Source organism: Thunnus albacares, chromosome 4 (assembly GCF_914725855.1).
Source record: "Thunnus albacares chromosome 4, fThuAlb1.1, whole genome shotgun sequence".
Classification (NCBI taxonomy): Eukaryota; Metazoa; Chordata; class Actinopteri; order Scombriformes; family Scombridae; genus Thunnus; species Thunnus albacares.
This window is the reverse complement of record NC_058109.1, coordinates 15,611,098-15,630,400: the sequence shown is the minus strand read 5'-3', so window position 1 is coordinate 15,630,400 and position 19,303 is coordinate 15,611,098. Positions and strand designations below refer to the sequence as shown.

The 19,303-nt window shown below is 37.9% G+C and overlaps 1 protein-coding gene across 1 annotated transcript in view; it reads right to left on the bottom strand.

The window, feature by feature from the left end:
* Positions 1-378: 378 nt before the first annotated feature.
* The window catches only part of iars1 (isoleucyl-tRNA synthetase 1), a 60,299-nt gene continuing 41,374 nt past the window's right edge, over positions 379-19,303 (bottom strand). The window contains exons 24-34 of the mRNA XM_044348538.1: positions 18,187-18,289; positions 17,497-17,580; positions 13,858-14,032; positions 10,848-10,960; positions 8,444-8,539; positions 5,239-5,415; positions 4,747-4,867; positions 4,311-4,436; positions 3,896-4,042; positions 2,545-2,697; positions 379-1,570 (exon numbers count right to left, since the gene is read on the bottom strand). Of these exons, the coding sequence (XP_044204473.1) occupies positions 1,488-1,570; positions 2,545-2,697; positions 3,896-4,042; positions 4,311-4,436; positions 4,747-4,867; positions 5,239-5,415; positions 8,444-8,539; positions 10,848-10,960; positions 13,858-14,032; positions 17,497-17,580; positions 18,187-18,289 (1,378 nt within the window). The 3' untranslated portion in view covers positions 379-1,487. The remainder of the gene's footprint in view (positions 1,571-2,544; positions 2,698-3,895; positions 4,043-4,310; positions 4,437-4,746; positions 4,868-5,238; positions 5,416-8,443; positions 8,540-10,847; positions 10,961-13,857; positions 14,033-17,496; positions 17,581-18,186; positions 18,290-19,303) is intronic.

The window sequence follows — 19,303 nt, the reverse complement described above, 5'->3', positions numbered from 1 at the left end:
GCAGACATTAAGATGCTGCTTTGGTGTTGCAACATGTAATCAGAGGAATATCACTAGTCAGAGGAACAGCGTCTGTATCAATCTTCTCATCTGACTCAAGGCAAGAAAGCAAATAAGTGTAGCTCCCAAAATATCAAAATATTCTTAAAAAATTCATTTATTGCTGCTGAAGGCATTTTTAATCCATTTTGTTGCTTTTGTTCGCTGATCTTGCTGTTTAAGAAAGCAACACGAGTCAGTCAAAATGTTCAAAGACAAAACACATTTTTCCATGTTGTTAGAAAAGTCCGACTCCAGGCTCCCACAGACACGGTGTACAGCGAGTCTCTCCTCGACAAACTGAGGTTTGAATGAGCAGAAAGAAAAAAAAAATACATGTTGGTTTTTAGTCGCCTTTGATTTATTCCATTTGTCACTTATAATAGTACATTATCCATTTGTTGCTCTTTTTTTTTTTTTATTACAGAACCCTTTTGTCCCCGAGGTACAGCAGCCCAGAAATCCATTTCACCTTTCAAATGCCTTTACAATTGTCAAAGGATTCCCAATGCAATGAGCAGAATAGGTTTATCTGTTAAATTCAAAATGGTGTGTAAGCACAATAGGCCAAATTGGTTTCCCAATTATGAGCCACTGCAATAATTACTCTGGACTAAGCTCACCTCAAATAAACCTCTAAAGGGAAGTAGCTTGCATAATTTTTATCACTAGCATAGTAGAGAAAAAAAAAAAAAACATCCATTGGTAATACTGACAGCTAGACAGGTTACTCTTCCCTGGAATCCTTATTTCAACGTTACTGAAACACGAACCTTTGGCATTTCTTTCTGGTTAATTCGATGCCTGGTTTTCCTTCCACTGGTAGATTTCCAGTTTCCATGACTGGCCACTTCACACTTTCACATTTCACACATCTATCCAGCTGGTCTGTTCAGCTGTTGTGTTTGAACAACCATTCTGTTCTTGAAGTGCATCAATTTTCTAAAGAAGAATGTAAAAAGTTTACCGACAAATCCCTTCACTGTCCAGAATAAATATAGCTTTCTAACACATTGTGCTTTCTTGAAAAAAATTGTCACTTACATTTGGTGATAAAGTAAAGAGAACAAGGGAAAGAAACTGCATCGAGGAGAACGACAGAGATCCTGGCTAAATACGATGATTAATTAGAGCATCTTGGAATGCTTGTAACACATCAAAATCTTAGGTCATGCTAATTTGTGCCTGAAAGCGTCTTAAGAATTTTCAAGACATAGCTGATAGCGATTCTATGGGATGAACTTGACAGACAAGCCTGCTTTGCATCAGGATTTCCCTCCAAAAAAAGCATCTAAACAAATGACGCACATCGTGTTGTCATAATCCACTGTACATCAATGGGGTTGTTGTGACTTCAGAGGTAAAAAAACTTCATTCAGGGAACCTTTGATGTATCAGAGACAAAGGTTGACGCCAAGATCTTAAAGATGGCTTCTCATTCTCAGGATCTATGCTTCTGCTGTAGTGGGAAGAACTCTCACAAAAAGAGTTTTGGTGTCTAGAGATTTTACAGATGCATCAGATGGCAGCTCTGAAAAACATAAAGAGAAACTATGAGTGGAGAAACATTTTCAACCCAAAACCCTAAACTCCAAAGTTATTTAGGTTTATTCAAATACGATAATAAATAAAGATCTCAGCAACTCCTGTTATAAAGGGATATTCTTGGATGCTAATTGTGCCACCGTATTGTAGCCACTTACTCACCGATCTGTGTACTGAAGATAAGATTACATCTAACCCTCCTCTAGTAATCCATTAATTTTAAATGTAACCAATGTTGCGAGAAACAGAGAACTGAAGTCTAAAAGGACCACGCTAACGCATGGTGACTGAATAAAAAACTAAAAGCGATTTGATCAGTGATTAATAGTATTTGACAATATATTAATGTCACATTTTATTTTATGTTTTGTATTTACTAGGAACACAATTTTATTTTTATTTTTCTTTGTCAGTTGAAAACTCTAATGAAAAATATCCATAATCTCACCCCACGCACTGACTTATCCTTGGTTAATCAATAATGATGGTTAAATAAGGGAAAAAAACCTGTGTTAGAAACTTAATCTCTCCTGGCTTTCTTTGCTTTATATAATTAAAACAAACTGTGAGATGTGAAGCTAACTCAAATGGAAAACAAGTTAACAAATCAAATCATTTAAGCATAAACATTAACATATCTTGAAGTTAAAATAAATAAAAAAATAAATAAAATAAAATACTGCTTTCACACCTGATCTGACTCTGTCTTTTTTTAATGTATCCCCCGGTACTTACTAGCTAAGATGTGACATTTTCTCTTCGCCAGGAATTACAACATAATTCCTTGAATTCCAAACCTGCACTGGAAACTACTTTTCTTATCAGTGGCCTCTTAGATAACGAAGCTAAAAACTATCAGATTTTTTCTCCTCACTGTATATCTGCCCTGAATTATTGGCTTTAACTCAGTTTAAGAGTTCTTCTAAAGTCCGTATGATATCCACCATCTTTTCATCTTACCCTGGGTAAGGTCCTGGTCCAGGTAGAGTTTGAGCCGTCTGCTGCGGAGGCCGAAAACCTTGGCAGCTTCAGACAGCAGGCCTGAGTAGTCAAGCCCATTCTGTCCCACTGGGTTCACCAGCAGGAGCGTGCCCACCTCTCCTGTCTGGCACTCTGGAGGAGATAGGAAGAGTGTTGAAGAAGACAGACTTTACTTCCTCTACAAATTAAGGAATGGTTTGCTTGTTGGTTTGGCTATTTTTGACCTGGGAAGGTATGGGAACAAGCTTTAGCCTAGCCATGGGAAAAGTGAGGAGACAAAACCCGGCTGATCAATTAGTGAATGTAAAGTAAGAAGGGCAAGGTTAAAGAGGCTAGGTGTGAATGACTTCAAGGATAAGGCTGCACAATGAACACTGAATTCAACACACAATGAGGGCTGGAGGTTTTCCAGTGGTGGAAAATAACAAAGTACATTTGCTTGAGTGTTGTACCTAAGAACAGTTTTGACATACTTGTACTTCGCTTACTTTATACTTCAACGCCAGAACATTTCAAAGGCAACTATTATAGCTTTTATCCTACTGCATTTATTTGACAGCTGCAGTTACTAGTTACTGTGCAGATTCTGATTTTATATATAAACCAATGATGCACTTACAAAAGTTTAAACTACCCAACATTATATACAGTATTTAAAATAAGCTCCATCTCAATCAGCAACAACATTACGTGCTACATAGTAAAGACTGAGAAATAATAATAATAATAATAATAATAATAATAATCCAATAATATAACACTCTGAATAGGCTGCTATTACTTATGATACTCTACATTATCTGTTAGTACTTTTGTTCTTAATACTTAAGCAAACTTTTAATGCTAACGCAGCATTTTTATGGAGTGGTATTGCTAAGATCTCCGAGCTCCGATGCTAAAACATCTTCATAATCTAATAACAGTGACTGTATTATTGATCTCTGGAAAGGGTAAACATCGCTGCAAAGGCTCAGAGATGCTGTTGCATGTTTACACTGCTTTCATAGTTTATTTCTGCTACTTATCTTCTGATAACTTGGACTTAGAACAGCTGAGAAATTGACAGTAATAAGTATGTCAAGTTTGAACACCCAGCTGGATGACACAAAAAGAAATGTGGGGCCATAATGCCATATGTGTTAAGTAAAATATAGTTTTGACTACACTAACCTTGTTCGCAGGACAAATTCAATGTTGTTTTTGGTCACTTCAGAGGAGGTGTTGATTATAATAAATAAAGTTAAGTAATGGCAGCGTTATACTTGAACTTAACTTTAGGAAGTGACTTATTATTTGTGCATAATCATGTGTGTGTTCCTGCATCTCTCACCAGCTGGCTGTGCGTTGCAGAGCAGAAGGTTCACATAAGGACATAGGAGGGTGTCGGTGGTGGGGGCGGGCCCAGGGGAGGAGGAGCCTGACGTCACCGACAACGTTTTACCACTCAAAGCCTGGAGGTCTGTTTTACTGGTCAGCTCTGTAATGAACACACAAACGTGCACACAAGCATGTGTACACAGAAAGCACACAGACACACACACACGGAAGAGTTTTATAAGTTACCCAAATCATTATAAAAATGTCCCTTACTAGTTGTGTTTTTATGAGGTAATTGCAAGAAGGTAACGACATTCACTCATGTAACAACGTGGCAGAGGTGTCTGCTGTGACAATGGTTTACTGGCCTCACAAAATAGTTCAGAAAGAGCTTTTATTTCTGTCAGACTTGTCAAATGAGGTCTCACCAGTCCCGCCATTGAAGATTTGGAGCTTGGTGTTATTGGTTCCAAAGATGCTGCTGCACACTTTCTTCAGCTTGTCCACATCTAGACAGTTATCCCCTTTGGGGTTCTCCAACAGCACCATCCCCTCTGAACAAGAAACAGGATTACTTGCAGAGCCAAACAGTTCATACAGTTAATTACGGATAACACGAGGTGATGGAACTCATTCTATACATGAAAAGCTACATGAACTTTCAGTTTTGTAGAAAACATGGCATTCAACATATTTCATTATTTCACCTATTAGCAGATGATTTCTTTACACCAAAATTCAAAAATAACCTATGAGCAACTTCTATTGACAGTTTTACATTTTCTTGTTGGAATATTTCAGGCTGGAAAGCCAGACATCCTCAATCAATCAGTCAATCAATTTTTATTCTCCTGCATGCTCTACCTTGTTCTTTGTTGTTGACCTTCACTCTGAGGTTCACGTAGGTGCAAGCTGGTCCATTTAGAGGAGCCCGAGGAGCTGAAGATCCCTTTACTATAGTTAACTCCAAGTCTGAGCCCTTCAGCTACAACAAAGAAAATAAAGAGCATCAAAGAGGGAAACAGAGAAGAGAGTGAGTGAGACAGACTTTTCATAATTTTTACTAAAGTGTCCTTAAAACTAAAAATCAAACTTGTATGAACCCACAAATTCATTCAGAGTGGTAACAAGAAGAATGTGAAAACTTTGAAGCAATAAAGAAATGTAAACTTCATCATTTAAAAAGATCATTTTGGTATAAAATCACTCGCACTTATGACAACACAGACTGTCTGCAACTAGCGTGCTTTATAAATGTGGAAAGTCTGTGCTACATGACAAGCTGCTTGTCAAACTTCTACTACACAGTAGTACAGCAAACAATAATCTTGCTTGTCCTCAGGTATCCTTTCTTACCTGAGTCTTTTCTTCTATGATGACGCTGGCAGTCTTGGGGACAGGGAAGGGCAAAAGTGGAGCCTTAGTTGTAGCCAGGATGAAGTCAGTGTGAGCCTGGATCACAGAGGCCAAGTACTCCCCCTCTGGCTGGCTGCGGTAATACACAGTAATCTCATCTGACGGCACCAAATGGCCCTAAGGGACAAGAGATTGAGTGGCAACTTGCAGATATGTAAACAAATAGCAAGTGCAGCCTTTTCCAGAAACTAAGTGAGTTTGTTTTACTTCAAAAATAAATAAAAAAAATACTGGAATTACTGGCCATGTAAATATGCTAAAAGTGCTGCTGTACTTCTTCAGAAAAACCTGTTATCCAATTAAAATGATTGTCAAGGATGCAAGGAATCCCAATTTTGCCGCAAGCAATTATTTTCAATGCTTTTTCCTCTTTTATAAGAAAATGAAATCTGGAAGAAACAATTACCTGAAGGAAGAAAAGAAAGAAGGAAGGAAGGAAGGGATAAAAAAAGAAGAGAGGGATTAAAAAGCAAAAAAGCAGACAGTACAAGGGAAAAAAATTAGTCAGAAAGGAACAAGGGAAGATTTTTATTGGATGAAAGCATTGGCATTGCATTGTGCTGCCAGCCTCCTCTAACCTTGACACATTCAAACACATTGATCTCATCCTAATCTGCAGTGTGCAGCCGTGTGCACGTGTGCACAGCCATACACACATGCATATAATGGCTGTGTAGTACACACGTGTACACTTGCAAACACACACACACACACACACACACACACACACACACACACACACTCCCAATGCAGTATGTGGCTCAAGGGCAGAGGAATAACGTTAGCTAGATACAGAGGAGCAGTCAATCAATGGAGGAAGGTTTATAGGCTTTTCCTGCCAAGTCAAGGTACTGACCCTACCCTGAAGGGGCTAGTACAGTATGTGTGTGTGTGTGTGTGCGTGCGTGCGTCGACACGATAGAGCTACAGAGAACTCCAGCTTGTGAGAAAAAAAAAAAAAGAAGGAAATGTTGACCCCTGTTTCTCAATCCTGCATATGCTCACACACAAAACACAAACACTGATAAAAGACACACATGCACACCCACAAACTACTACCAAACATGTCAAAGAATTGTTAAAAAATTAATTCCCATCCGCGGGGTGGAAAATTCCTAACAGATCTCAGTTCGAAATAACTGGAGGAATTTAGCCTGGCTGGGAGCCAGTGCACACCATTGCTATAGGGGGATGGAAAAAACTGTTTGTTGCTTGTGAAAACAAGGGGCTGTTGGCTAATCCGTCTTTACTCCCCAGACCACTTCAAAGCTCTAACATTAGAATCTGAAAGGGGCCAGACTGTAATTAAGCTTCCATTAAGCCTGCCTTATGATGGAGAAACTTCTAACTGTGACGCTGCAGTGGAAAGATTTCAAAACTGCCTCGACCAAATTAGCATGGGACATAACGAGGGAAGGGGGGAGGAGGAGGGTGATCAAAGGGACAGAAATGTAACAAAAATACAGAAAATATTTAATGCTGGGGGGGTCGATATTGCAACTAATAATTTGTTTCATTATTGATTACTCTTGATTAATCAAAATCAAAGTTTAGTTATATATATATTTTTTTTTCCTCAGCGTCCCGCATCTTGAATTCTACTTTCAACTATCCCAGATTTAACAACCATTGTCCCAAACTGACGTTATTTTTTTTTCATTCTACATAAAAATATAGTTTAATAACATTGTTTCAGTAACTTGCATCACTTCATTGACTCACTCTGTTCCGCCATGGAAGTTCTGCTAGTTGTTCCCTGCACTTGTATCTGAATAAAAAAATTGCCCTGGGTGTTTGGCCACAATTAGTTTTCATTATTCTTTTAGTCATTGGTTGAGTTACTGTTTCTTGTTTATTTCTAACTGTTTGATCAATAAATGCATCACTGCAGTGCAAATGCAAACCTTTTGTATTTCTGATTTGTATACGGTGATGGAAATGTACACACACTTTGAACGTATCTCATAGTACCCTTAATTATAATCATCTATTAATATTTTATCTATATTAAATTTCATTTTGTTTTTATTAATCTACATAACAGTTTGGATTTTTATTATAGCTACATCACAGATGGAATAACAATTTACTGCATCTCTCTGTCAATGAGGTTATTTTTTTGTGAGAAAAACAGTGTTAGTAGAGCTTTGAGTTAAGATTATTTTTATCACAGTACAGTCAGGTAGGTGTGTTGAAGCTGAGCTGCTGCTATCAGCACGTACGCTGTTGTTCCAATTGCAGAACGATCATACTGCATCCTCCTGTCCTTGGACATTTGTACTTCTGAGTTCCAACGTGTCAAGTCCAAACTAGCAAGTACGGAAATTCAAATTTGGCGTACTTTGTATTGAGAAAGCCCTTTGATTAATTTTGTGTGTGTAAGCGCTCAAGTGATGTAGTGTTTTTTGTCATTTGAACACCTAACAATTTAAATTATATATTTTCCATGATGCATAAATGTAATAATTTCACTTGTAATGATAAGTTTCTCTACTGTCCCAGACACCGAATCTTTGTGTCTCAGGTGCTATTTTTATCGTCCCTGGGACAACAGGACATCCATAATTTTGAGGGCTGGTTGACTAACAGATTAATCAGAACTACTATAATGAGCGAACTATACGAATGCAGGGTCTGTAAAAAGGATACTCAATATGACTGGCAACAAAAATAGGATTATTTAAAGATATCAAACAACGAAACCTCTTCTAGTTTCTACTGGATATACTGTATCTGTTGTGAATTTCTACTGCCAGGAGGTTAGTGTTGTCCTTCAAATAGAAACCAGCTATCAGCATTTTGTGTTTTTCTTTCCTTTTATGGGGGAATTTTTTGTAAATCCTTCTATCCCACTGTGTCATGTCCCTAAATACTTCTCATATTCAATTTAATTTGCTTAACAGTCATGCATTAAACATGCAAACAATAGCCTTGGAAGATATTTTGTCTTCCAGTACCTCTCCTCACACTGTCTCAGTGGCATGTTGAGCTCACCCTGACACTGCCCTGATTACATGTATTGGCAAACACTTTCAACTATGTCAGATTATATTCATTAAGCACTGGATTGCAAAATTCAGTTGTAGCGTGTTAGGTGTCACTCTTGTTTCCACAGCGAGTAGTGCTCCTGAAATAATTGCCCCACCTTCTTGCGTAGTTTCTGAATGCGGTTGATGACCTCTCTGGCAACGCCTTCATCCACCATGGACTGGTCTGGGGTGACATCCAAAAGCACCAAGACCTAAAACACAACAGGGGAGGTTAAGCTAAATGTTAAACTGATGAGAAATGTGAGCGATGAACTGTTCTGATGTTTCCAAAGACTGATAAGGATTTCTTCATTTTGACAGACAAGACTGCATCATATACAACATTCAGTTTATTTACATTTATGAATGCCATAAGCTGGCTACAACATTTGACCAGGAATAGGTTGAATTTTGAGTCAGTGAAGGTTTAGTTTTCAAAAGTTTCAAAAGATCCTTTATGTAAGGTGAAAAACATAGATTACTGGCAATCATTATCATTAAATTTTTAAGTGGATAAATCATGGTGAAATGTTTCAGCAGCTACTTGAGCACAAATATTGATTTTTCCTCAGGACATAAAGTTTTGATTTGGGCAGAAAGGAATATGTAATGCTCAGAAACATTCTTGAAAAAGTATTTGACCCTATACTCCTTCTCTTTATTTTTTTATCAATCAACTAAATAAGAGTCAATTCCAGGTTGGTACACTTAGTCAGAAAAGTTTGTTTACTCTCTAGTTTTAGTGCTGAAGTTAAGAATGAATCTAATATTTTTCTGTGGAGGTGGAGTTTTAAAAATCAGCAGTTTTTCAATCACTCTTATCGTGCACATCCAACAATTACTGCAACATGCAGTTGAGAGTTAACATGACATGAAGATCTTTAAATAATACAGATTCCTTCAGCTACGTACTACAATCTTAAGAAAGTGGGTTAACATCTGGAGACGACAAGTGCAACCTTTAAAATACAGAGCTGTCTTGTAATGTGAACCATTTATTTGTACTGTACAAAATGAAAAAAAAAAGAATCTTTCAGCCAAGCAGTAATAATGATAATATTGTTGTCAGTTTGAGTCATTACAGTAAAAGTAAATTGACTGACATGATGTGTAAGGCTGAGCTGCTGCCAGCCCTGAACACTGGAGAGGAGGAGGGAAAGAGATGACAAGGTGACAGAGAGAAGTACACATAGGCAACAGAGAAACAGACAGACAAAGAGAGGCAGACAAATGGGAGCTGAGGAGTCAGTGCAAGTGAGCGAGTGTAACAGAGAGAATTAAAAAGCCAGCTCAGTAAACTGGTATTAAGGTGCAGCCGTGTGGTGTGTATACGGTTGGAGGAGCACTGATTAGAGAGGGCCTGTGGGAAACGCATACATGCTGGTTTCCACTTAGCCGTGAAATGATTTCATACATCACACTCCTAGTAAAGACACATAAACGCATTTATGGTATATGGCAGCTTGGTGCAGGAGCAGCGGCAGAGAAGTGTTTATTTTCTTAGATCGAGTTAATGTACATTGCACTTCGTAACCCAATCTAGACAACAACAGCAGGTAATCTATCAGTAAAGAGACAGACTGAGAGATGGCAAGTAGAGGGGAGAATGTACTGTACATGTAATTTATTCATTATGTTACTAGAATTTTAGACAGAAAGGAAAAATTTCAAAAAGGACGGAAATAATGGAGATTGTTGAAATTGTTCCCATGAGCTGATTTTACCAGTTAAAATAACTAGGCACAGCGGTGCTTTGAGCTAAATGCTAACATCAGCATGCTAACATGTACACAATGACAATGCTAACAGGTTGATATTCAGCAGGTACAAAGTTTACCAGGTCTTAACTTAGAGTGTTAGCATGCTAACATTTGCTAATTAGCAATAAACACAAAGTATGGCTGAGGCTGATGGGAATGTCATTAGTTTTGCAGGTACAAATTTTTAATTTTGACCTGATGGTGGCGTTAGATTAGATTTTATCACCACTATGATTACAATTAATCCTGAGCGGGACTTTGAAGACATTTCATGGCAATCCATCCAGTAGTTTATTCTTTCACTAAAAGGAAAAAATGTCAACTTGCTGTTTGCATAAGTGGAAAGGTTCCTTAATAGTTGTTTAAATATGTGAGTGTATGTTCGTGTACTTGTACGGAGCATGTTTCTGGCCTTAGACATAAAATGCATATTAAAGCCAATTTCTTGTTAACCAGTAATAAGACCCTTTAAGGAACCGGCATTAATTCTCATGAATCTGACTGAATTTCTAAATTTTGTACAGTTTACACTGGATCCAGTGACTGAATATAATATTTTAATATCCATTTCTTACAACAGAGGGCCTTTTTTAAGTTGCCTGAAAGCTGTCCTGTCTGAATGAGTCCCATACTGTCTTGCAAACAATGTCCCTTTATTAAGTATTAAATCTAATTTTGACTCCATGTTTCCTGAAGGTCACATTTTTGTCCATCATAGTGTTGAATTTGCACGCAAAGAAGCAGTATTTAAGAAGCATACCTGCGAGTCAGAGTGTGCTTCGTACTGCGCAGCTGTGCCAGAGCTCTGGTCGAAGGTGTACATCAGCCTGAGGTCCTCCTCATGAAGCTCATGTCCGTCCACCGTGATGCATCCTGAAAATTAAGCACAACAATAAGAAAACATTCATAACCACAATTGTTTATATGAACCTAAAAATACACATCATTATATGGCTGCATGCAATACCATTGATCAATTCATAGAAAAAAATGTGGTTTTATTATGATAAACATGCTGTTCATACGAAATTCAACAACATGGAACCCAACTGTATCTCAGCACCATCAGCCCATATTTCTGAATTACCATAAATTATACTATCTGTGGTCTGTGGAAACCACTTAGAATGATCAAGTGTCTCTGGCTCAAATTGAGCACTATAAGCAGATGATTATTATAAACAAATTTTTTTTCTTTTTCGTTATTTCTCATGCAGATTGCCATCTAATTGACATTTGTATATTTATTACATGAATATAAAGTAATCAAACAGACAGCTTCAGTTGATTGTTTCAGAATACAGTATAGCTGTTTTAAACGCTTGTTGTTTTGCTGCTGCATCTCATTGGCTCGTTTTTTTGTATTTTGTCATAAGCTTCGTATAGAATGTTTTTCATTGAGAGAAAATGACTTTCTTTTTCCTGTGATGATAACAACGTGTATGCAGCACCAGTCTCAGGTAGCCAGCCAGAAGCTGACGGGTTACCGCAAAGCCATAATGGCGCTGCAGCCTATCATACGTGTATCGTGGGAGTAAAGTCAAAAAAATAGAATAACCATAGTTTAATATTTTTTTCCATATGTTGTGATGTATGAAAAGACCCAAAATGAACACTGTAAGCAGACTACTTGATTACTACGGGCAAATTATTTAAACAGCATCTGTATAGGAATGATTCTGTCCCAAGCTTTTTGATCCATGTAAGTGGTTGATCACTGTACTAGGATTTTCCTTTTGGGTTGGGATACTCTCAATAACAATCATGTACGACAAAGTTATGTTGTAGGACCTAGAGAGCCAATTAGGAGGACTGCTCTCATATAAAGAGAGTTGGGTGTTGAATGAGATCTATTCAGGGAAATGTTTGAACTGTTTTGAAGGGACTAGATTAGATTAGGACTCAGATCAATCACAACACCCAAACACACATATTACTATCATTTGTGCAAATATCCAAAGCTTGATCAAAGATACTTAATGAAACATGCAATTTGTCAAACAATATTTGGAATTTGTGTTTGACTAAATGGTTGAGGTTTACTACAAAAAGAAAACATAAAGAGTATAAGGTTTCAGATGTTTTCCTGTGAAAAATCGAATTCTTGCAAGTAGAGAGATGTCTATATTTGTACACAACTTTCAGGCTTTTTGATGCTTATTATGATTAAATCAATGCTGGCTACAGACTAGTGAAAATGTGATGATAAACAATTTAATTCCCCTCCACCCTCCTCATTAAATTTGAATAATTGCCAGCTGATTGTGTGAAATTAGTCTTCATTCGGCCGGAGTTATCTTTGGAGAAAGATCCTAGAAAAGGTTTCAATTACACTGAATCATTCAGATTAAAGTCCTCTCCTAACTTGCATGCAGACCAAAGCTCTGTTTTGAGTTAGTTGGGGTGTGGACTAGTGTTTGCTTGCATTTTGAAATTCCTTACATTGCAGTCTTTCTGGTCACATTCACAAGAGATGTGAGCTTTTAAACAATACAGCAAACTCAATCTAGTCAGGTTTATATCTCGATTTTGCCAGTGGCAGCAATTACCCATGTCTGTGTTCTGACTAAAAACCATGACCATGTTTCTTCTCTCCTCTTCACTTCTCCACACCCAGAGGCCGGGTGAAACAGTCACTCCATTTCTCTCTAATCCCAGATTTCCACGCTTTGATTTCCTGTGTCCCTCCTCACTTCTCTGCTCTTTCGTCACCTCTTTTCTACGGCATCAAAATGATGGGCTCGAAATTACAGGTAAGGAATGATACAACCAATTGCTGTGAACCCACAATCAAATATCTGGCCAAACTGCTACCCTTCTAGTCTAAATTATAAAGGTTTTGATTCGTGAATTCTGCAGCTAGAAATTGCTCAAAAGGTTAAAAGTAGGCTCTCAACTGGATGTGAGCTTTTCCGTTATTTTACTGCATCGGCGATAGAAGTAGACAATCCATCAAACGGATCATAATCATTATCGGTGACATTTGTTTTGTCTTATTTTACTCCACCTTTTTCTGCCATCTTCCCAAATATCTCTAAACCTTGTCCTCTAAAACAGAGAAAGGTGTTGAATTACACAGTTTAGCCCCTTAAAAAATGGGTTTAGTTTATTCAAACATCACATCTCACCTTTAATCACAAGTCAATGAACTGTTACTTGGTGCCACTGTGCACCTTTTCATCTGTGTGTCTCCTCTCTTCATCATTTTTTCCACCTTCCTCTACCACAGTTACCATTTTCCTTCCATCCCTCATACTCCTTCCTTCCAATTGGCTAGACTTCAAACGTCCAAGTGATTGGAAATGTTAAGTTCCCACAGTCCAGCTGACCTCCACAGCTTCCTTCCCCAGAGACTCTGGGGCTCTCCTCGTCTTTCTATAATTGGAGAGACAAGATACCTTGCGCTCCTTTGATCCGGACTCTAGCTCTGATTATAGTTTCAGAAGGGTTAGGGTTAGCATTATGGGGATAAACTAACTGACTGTCTGTCTGTAGAAGGTTTTCATTACAAGGATTCAGGATTTACTTTTTGGCAAAAAAAAAAATATGATTTTGACACAACATGCAACAATTGTGTAATTGCGAGCAAAATCCTAACACTTACCTCCTTCAATAAACTAAATAAGTAGAAGTAGTTGTGTCATTTGTGTCGAGAAGTAAAAATGTGCTGATGTGCATTGAAATTGCTGAAAGGTTTTTGTTAATTTTCTTTGCTCCCTGAGTTCACAGACTTTTTGCACAGACAACCAAACAGCCACCCACAACAATACCTGTCTTCTGGAAGGCCTCTAGCTGTTCGCTGGTGAGCTCCTTGATAGACGCAGTGACGGCTTTGAAGGCCCCCTTTAGTCTCTTGCCCAGCACCATGTGGTCTGGCTCAGCTCTCAGGCGGATACCGTACTTGTCCTTGTCTGTCGACAGTGTCAACTGGCGCACATTAAGCTCCTGGAGAGTGAAAAATAGTCGCAGTATGTCTTAGAAAAGGTAAAGTCACAGTCTTGTAGTTGCCTGTAGAGAGTGTTTATTGCCCAGGTACGAACAGAAACTGTCAGTGAATGAGTACCAGCGTCAACAGAGACAAACAGGAAAAAGAACACAAAAGAAAACAAAAAAACAACTAAAATGAAACTAACACTGCAAAACTAACAAAAGTTCAATTAAATTATGCATACAATTACATTGTTTTTTTAATGACTGTGTGTTTTCATTCTATGCTGCCAAACTGTTAAAAAATTAGGTAAAGAAAAATCAGTACAGCTCTCCTCGACAACAGCTCAAACGTTCAGTGAAACAAATGCAATTGGTCAATTAAACATTTAAAAAGTTAATCCTGCACCCAGCATGTATACCTGTCCACCCCAACCAAATGCAATGTAAACTACTTGAAATATAGTGATAAATTACACTAACATTGTCTGGATTCATATGTTTTTTTTCTCTCATTATTATACAATAAATGAAACAAAATAAAAACTGAAACATGTCAAGTGAAACTGAATTGTAAATGCACTGAAAAAAAAAACAAAACTTGAGTCCATAAAAAACTCCATTCAAACTAGATAAAAACACAATCTAACATAGAAAGAGAAAACTTTAATTACCACAAGCGTGTACTCTAAAGGGCAAATCAAAATATGACCACAGAGAGTAATTCTCTTTGGGAGTGAGTCAGCCACGAAATCAAACAGTCAGTAAGCCAAGTAAGCCAATCGATCTTTAAGTCTCCAGTAACCCTGCAAGCCATTCCTCCTATTCAGTGCCTTTCAATTCAATACGTTCTATTCTTCAATCTAAGGAGAGGGAGAAATATGTGAACCAGTCATATCTGATACTAATTTTAGCCATACTGACACCCACCCTGGCCCTGCCATGCACGGCTTCTTTCAGTCAATCACGCTGAAAAATTGCAGGTTGTTGCCGAGTTCTAGCATATTTGACTTGCTGACAGAAAGGCTAGTGAGGTGTTGAAAATAACAGCTTGAAGGGTTGAAAATAGCGACTCGAGCTACTGTTTTGAGTGGAATTTGGTTTTAAAATAGGACTGAATCTATGCCAAAGTCCACAAGACAAATCTCTTTTACCTTGAGGACATATATAGCTGCGTGTGTGTGTGATACATAATAAAGTGGCAATATACAGTATTTTGGTGCATTACAATGAATTCAGCGACGCATCAAAAAAAAGAAGAAAAAGAAAAAAAAAAAGCGTGTCCGCTAAGAAAAGCTGACCAAAGCTAAAATATAGGTGGCCATTAACAGCCTATCACATTTTGTGCCTACTCTCTTCCTTTCTGAATGTAGAGACAATTTGTTTAACGCATGTTCTGCCTCAAGAAATAGACAATGAAACTTCAATCAGCATAAATCAGGATTCATCACTGCTTGGTGTGAAATGATCATTTGCTGTGTCTCATATCACAACGTTTGCAATTTGAGACTTGGCTACTGCATAAGTCCAGTGTCAAACACTCCAGGTGGCAATCCCATCAAACGTGTCAGTACTAGTATTGCTACCAATACTATCTACTACTCATTATATCACAACAGGCAATTCTGAGTGGTCTTAAGTTAAGCTAAATGCTTTGTTACATCCTGTTGGAGTAAAATTAAAAAACTTTAATTACCTCAGACCTGCTGTAAAGGGCCAATCAAAAAATGATCACAGAGAGTAATTCACTCAGAGAGCGAGTCAGTAAGCCCAGTCGACATCAGCGATACTGGTAAAGATTTAAAAGTTAATACTTTAGTTTAAAAGTCATCACAGAGCATTTTTGACATTTTGAATGGAAATGTTAAACTGTCTGCAGGTGTCCCGTTGATGCATATTTAAGTAGTGCTGAAAGAAATTTAATTGATTGGTAATCTAAGTAAAAGCAAAGATAAAAAGGACAGTTTTGAAGAAGAGGTTAAGCAGACTTAGTCAACCTAACCTCCAAAACCTTCCCTCAACTGAAACTACATTACACACAGAGTTTAAAGGTTCTTCCCTGGGCTGTGAGACCTTAACTGCGCTCAATTCTGATCAAATAAACCTTGTTTACTGGAGAGAAGCTAGAAGGTGGTGAGGTTAAACGTTTTCCCCAACAGAAATGAAACAGAGAAGTGGCAAGAACTAAGATAAAGCTCGCAGAGTCCAACAGAATGCTGCAACAGAAGCCCTTTTCTCTCGTGAACATTAATCCGTAAATGCTCTGTCAGTTTTCCTGGTCAGCATCATGTGGGAACAAGAGCAAGAATCAACTTTTCATCTAAGGTGTATCAGTAATATTTTCAGCTCGGGACCCAATACATCTCAGGAGATCTTTTGTTGCGGCTCTAGTCAGAACAAAAGCAGCAACATTCCCAAGTAAAGCATGGAAAAGGTTACAATGGGGTTGATACTGACAGTAGTGGGAATATCTGTTGGAGAATCAAACGCAAAGACGAAGGGATCATTTCAGTTTAATGGCTTCTTGTGCCAAAAGGCTGTGACACTTAGTCTGTCTGATGTCCAAGTCGTCATTTTTACAATCTTGGATAGCACTTGAATGAACCACAGATATAGGTTATCTTGTAATCTACGCTTTTCAATGCAGAGGCATACAGTGATAATGATACTTTGACAAAAAAATTATATGATACATATTTAAAACAGCAGACGCCCGGTGGTCGACAGAATTTTTCCATACAGAAAATCCACAGTATGTGAAAGGGCAAGAAGAGTTAGTTAAACTACAATGATGTATATTACTGTCTCTATGAAGTCTGCAAACAAACCAACAGAAATATAACGTTTCCTGTACTAAAGCGGAAAAAACACATACTACTCCTATATGCACTCTACATTCAATGAGGTGTGAAGTAGATCTGCTCCACCAACTTTTTTAAACGCAACAGACAGCTAAAGATAAACAGCATATGAAGAAAGATGTACTCCTGTTCTACATTCCCTCTATCAAGCCAACAAACAGTAGTGACTTTGAAGAGTCAAAGGCGATCAGGGGATGTTTCTCCTCTTTGACTTACAAACATTTTTAGTGTATTTTAAACCTATCTATTAGTGAGTCGGTAAGAGGGAATGAATGTGTTGTAACCGAGGTCTGTAGTCAAACACGAGCCAGAGGTGTTGTGGTTCATGGACTGCTCCTTAAACCCGCTAGACCATCAAGGAGCCCCTTATTTGACTTATGAATTTAATAGCTCAAATCAAAGCACAGTAGAACAACAAAGTGAGATTTCAGGGAAACACTTCATGGGAAAGATAAGATGATGCACCTCTTGTCTTGAAACTGGTACAATAACTGTGTAAATTGAATTAACAGCAAATACTAATACTTTAATTGCAATTTCTCAAGTACACAAAAAGTACAATTATCACAAAAATATAAAGAAGTTATTCCTTGTGGAAAAAAAAATACAAAAGACACTTACTTCCAGGATGTATTTCTGCAGGGATCGGATGTCTTTCAGAGCCTCTGGATCCTGGTGAATGACCACCACCTCCTTCAGTGGGTACTGAAATACACAAACATTACAGTTGATCAACAGTACATTATCTAAAAGTACAAAAAAACTGGGTTGTCATAATCAACACAACAACCATACATACTAGACTAGACTAGACCCAGTGCAGCAATATCACAAAACCAAATACACTTAAAGTTATTGGAAACCCAGAATACTGAATTTACAATCACATATTTTTAAGATGTTATATATTTGTAACTTTAACTCCCTGCAGTCCATTAAATATCATATTAGCCACATACTTGATTTCTGAAGCAGAATTGAGAGTTATAAAAATCTGAAAACAATATGTCAGCCAATGTTTCTTTTACATAAAAGCATAACATACACAAACATTTTTGATAAGGATCCCTTAAGGAATTGTGACCAATTGTGTTTGTACTGGACATTTTACAGTTTTTAAAAAAAGACTTTGACAGTGCTTTCCAGTGGACAAAATATGTAATGGAGACCCCATTTCTCAATTATCTTAAATGTAATGTAAATATACACAGATTGAATGTGACAATTGAAGACCTTGTTTTCTATACTTTTAGTCAACTGTACCTCATGTACTGGAGTGTACAAGTGAACTGGGTAAGGTTGATGATTTACCTTGACGGGCAGTGTCTTCCTGTCTCGGATCACTCTTCCCAGCTCGATCACAGACTGCATCTGAGAGACAGCGTTCTCAATGCGCTTGTCAATCAAACTCTCCCTGTAAATCAGAGAGATGAGCAAAGAAACCCTGAGTATTACCACAGTCAACACATATTGTTAAAATGTCAGAGCACGAGTGTCTAAATAACCCCTGAAATCCACTGTTTTATAGTCATACAAGAAGATGAGGTGGTAAAGTGCTACTTTCTCAAGTTTCATCCAAAACTCTACACATGCATGGGACTTTTATTATTTAAATCAATAGCAAAGGTACCACCTGACCGTGCTGCCTTTTTAAAATGAGAAGATGCAGAGGGAGGGGAGGAATATAAAAACACATTCTGTATTCTGAGAAATTCTGTACGATTTTAGGGTGATAGGAGCATTTTTACAGTGACTCATCTTCTGGTTAATGGTGATTTGGAAGTTTAAATGGATCTTCTGCTGAGGGAAATTAATAAAGCACAACAAGGTTGGTACCACACATCTCACTAAAGGCAGAGTTTAGAACCATCAGCACCAGAGTTTAACCCAGAACATCCACTAATAAGGTACACTGAGACTTCCTCCTCTGAATTCAAATTAGAGCTGCACAGCCACCGGTAATCACACATAATAGTGATATAAGCCCTAACTGTCTGCAGGAACACAGACTCTGTGTGTGTGTGTGTGAATGTGTGTGTGCGTGCATGCACGACGCTTATTCATTTACTCATGCAGTGTGCTTCCCCAAGTGTGCATACAACACTGGAGTGAAATGAGAGAGGAGAGGACACCGGGGACAGCCAATCATTTAATGAGCTGATTGAGGAGCAGCTGTTCCCACCGCCTGATTGGTGGCTGACCTTTGGGAGGGGGTGAAGTAGTCTCATTCGACAGCAGGAAGGACAAGCGGCTAATAAAGCAGCAGCACTGTGTGCTGCCTAAGTGACAGGGGAGATTATATGAACCATTACACAAACTATTTTCCTTATGCGAAATCAAATGGATATTTAATCATGTCACAACTTTTTTTTTTTATAGTTCAAGATGATGCAATTAAGTTTGGGCAATTAGAAATTCCTCACAGGCA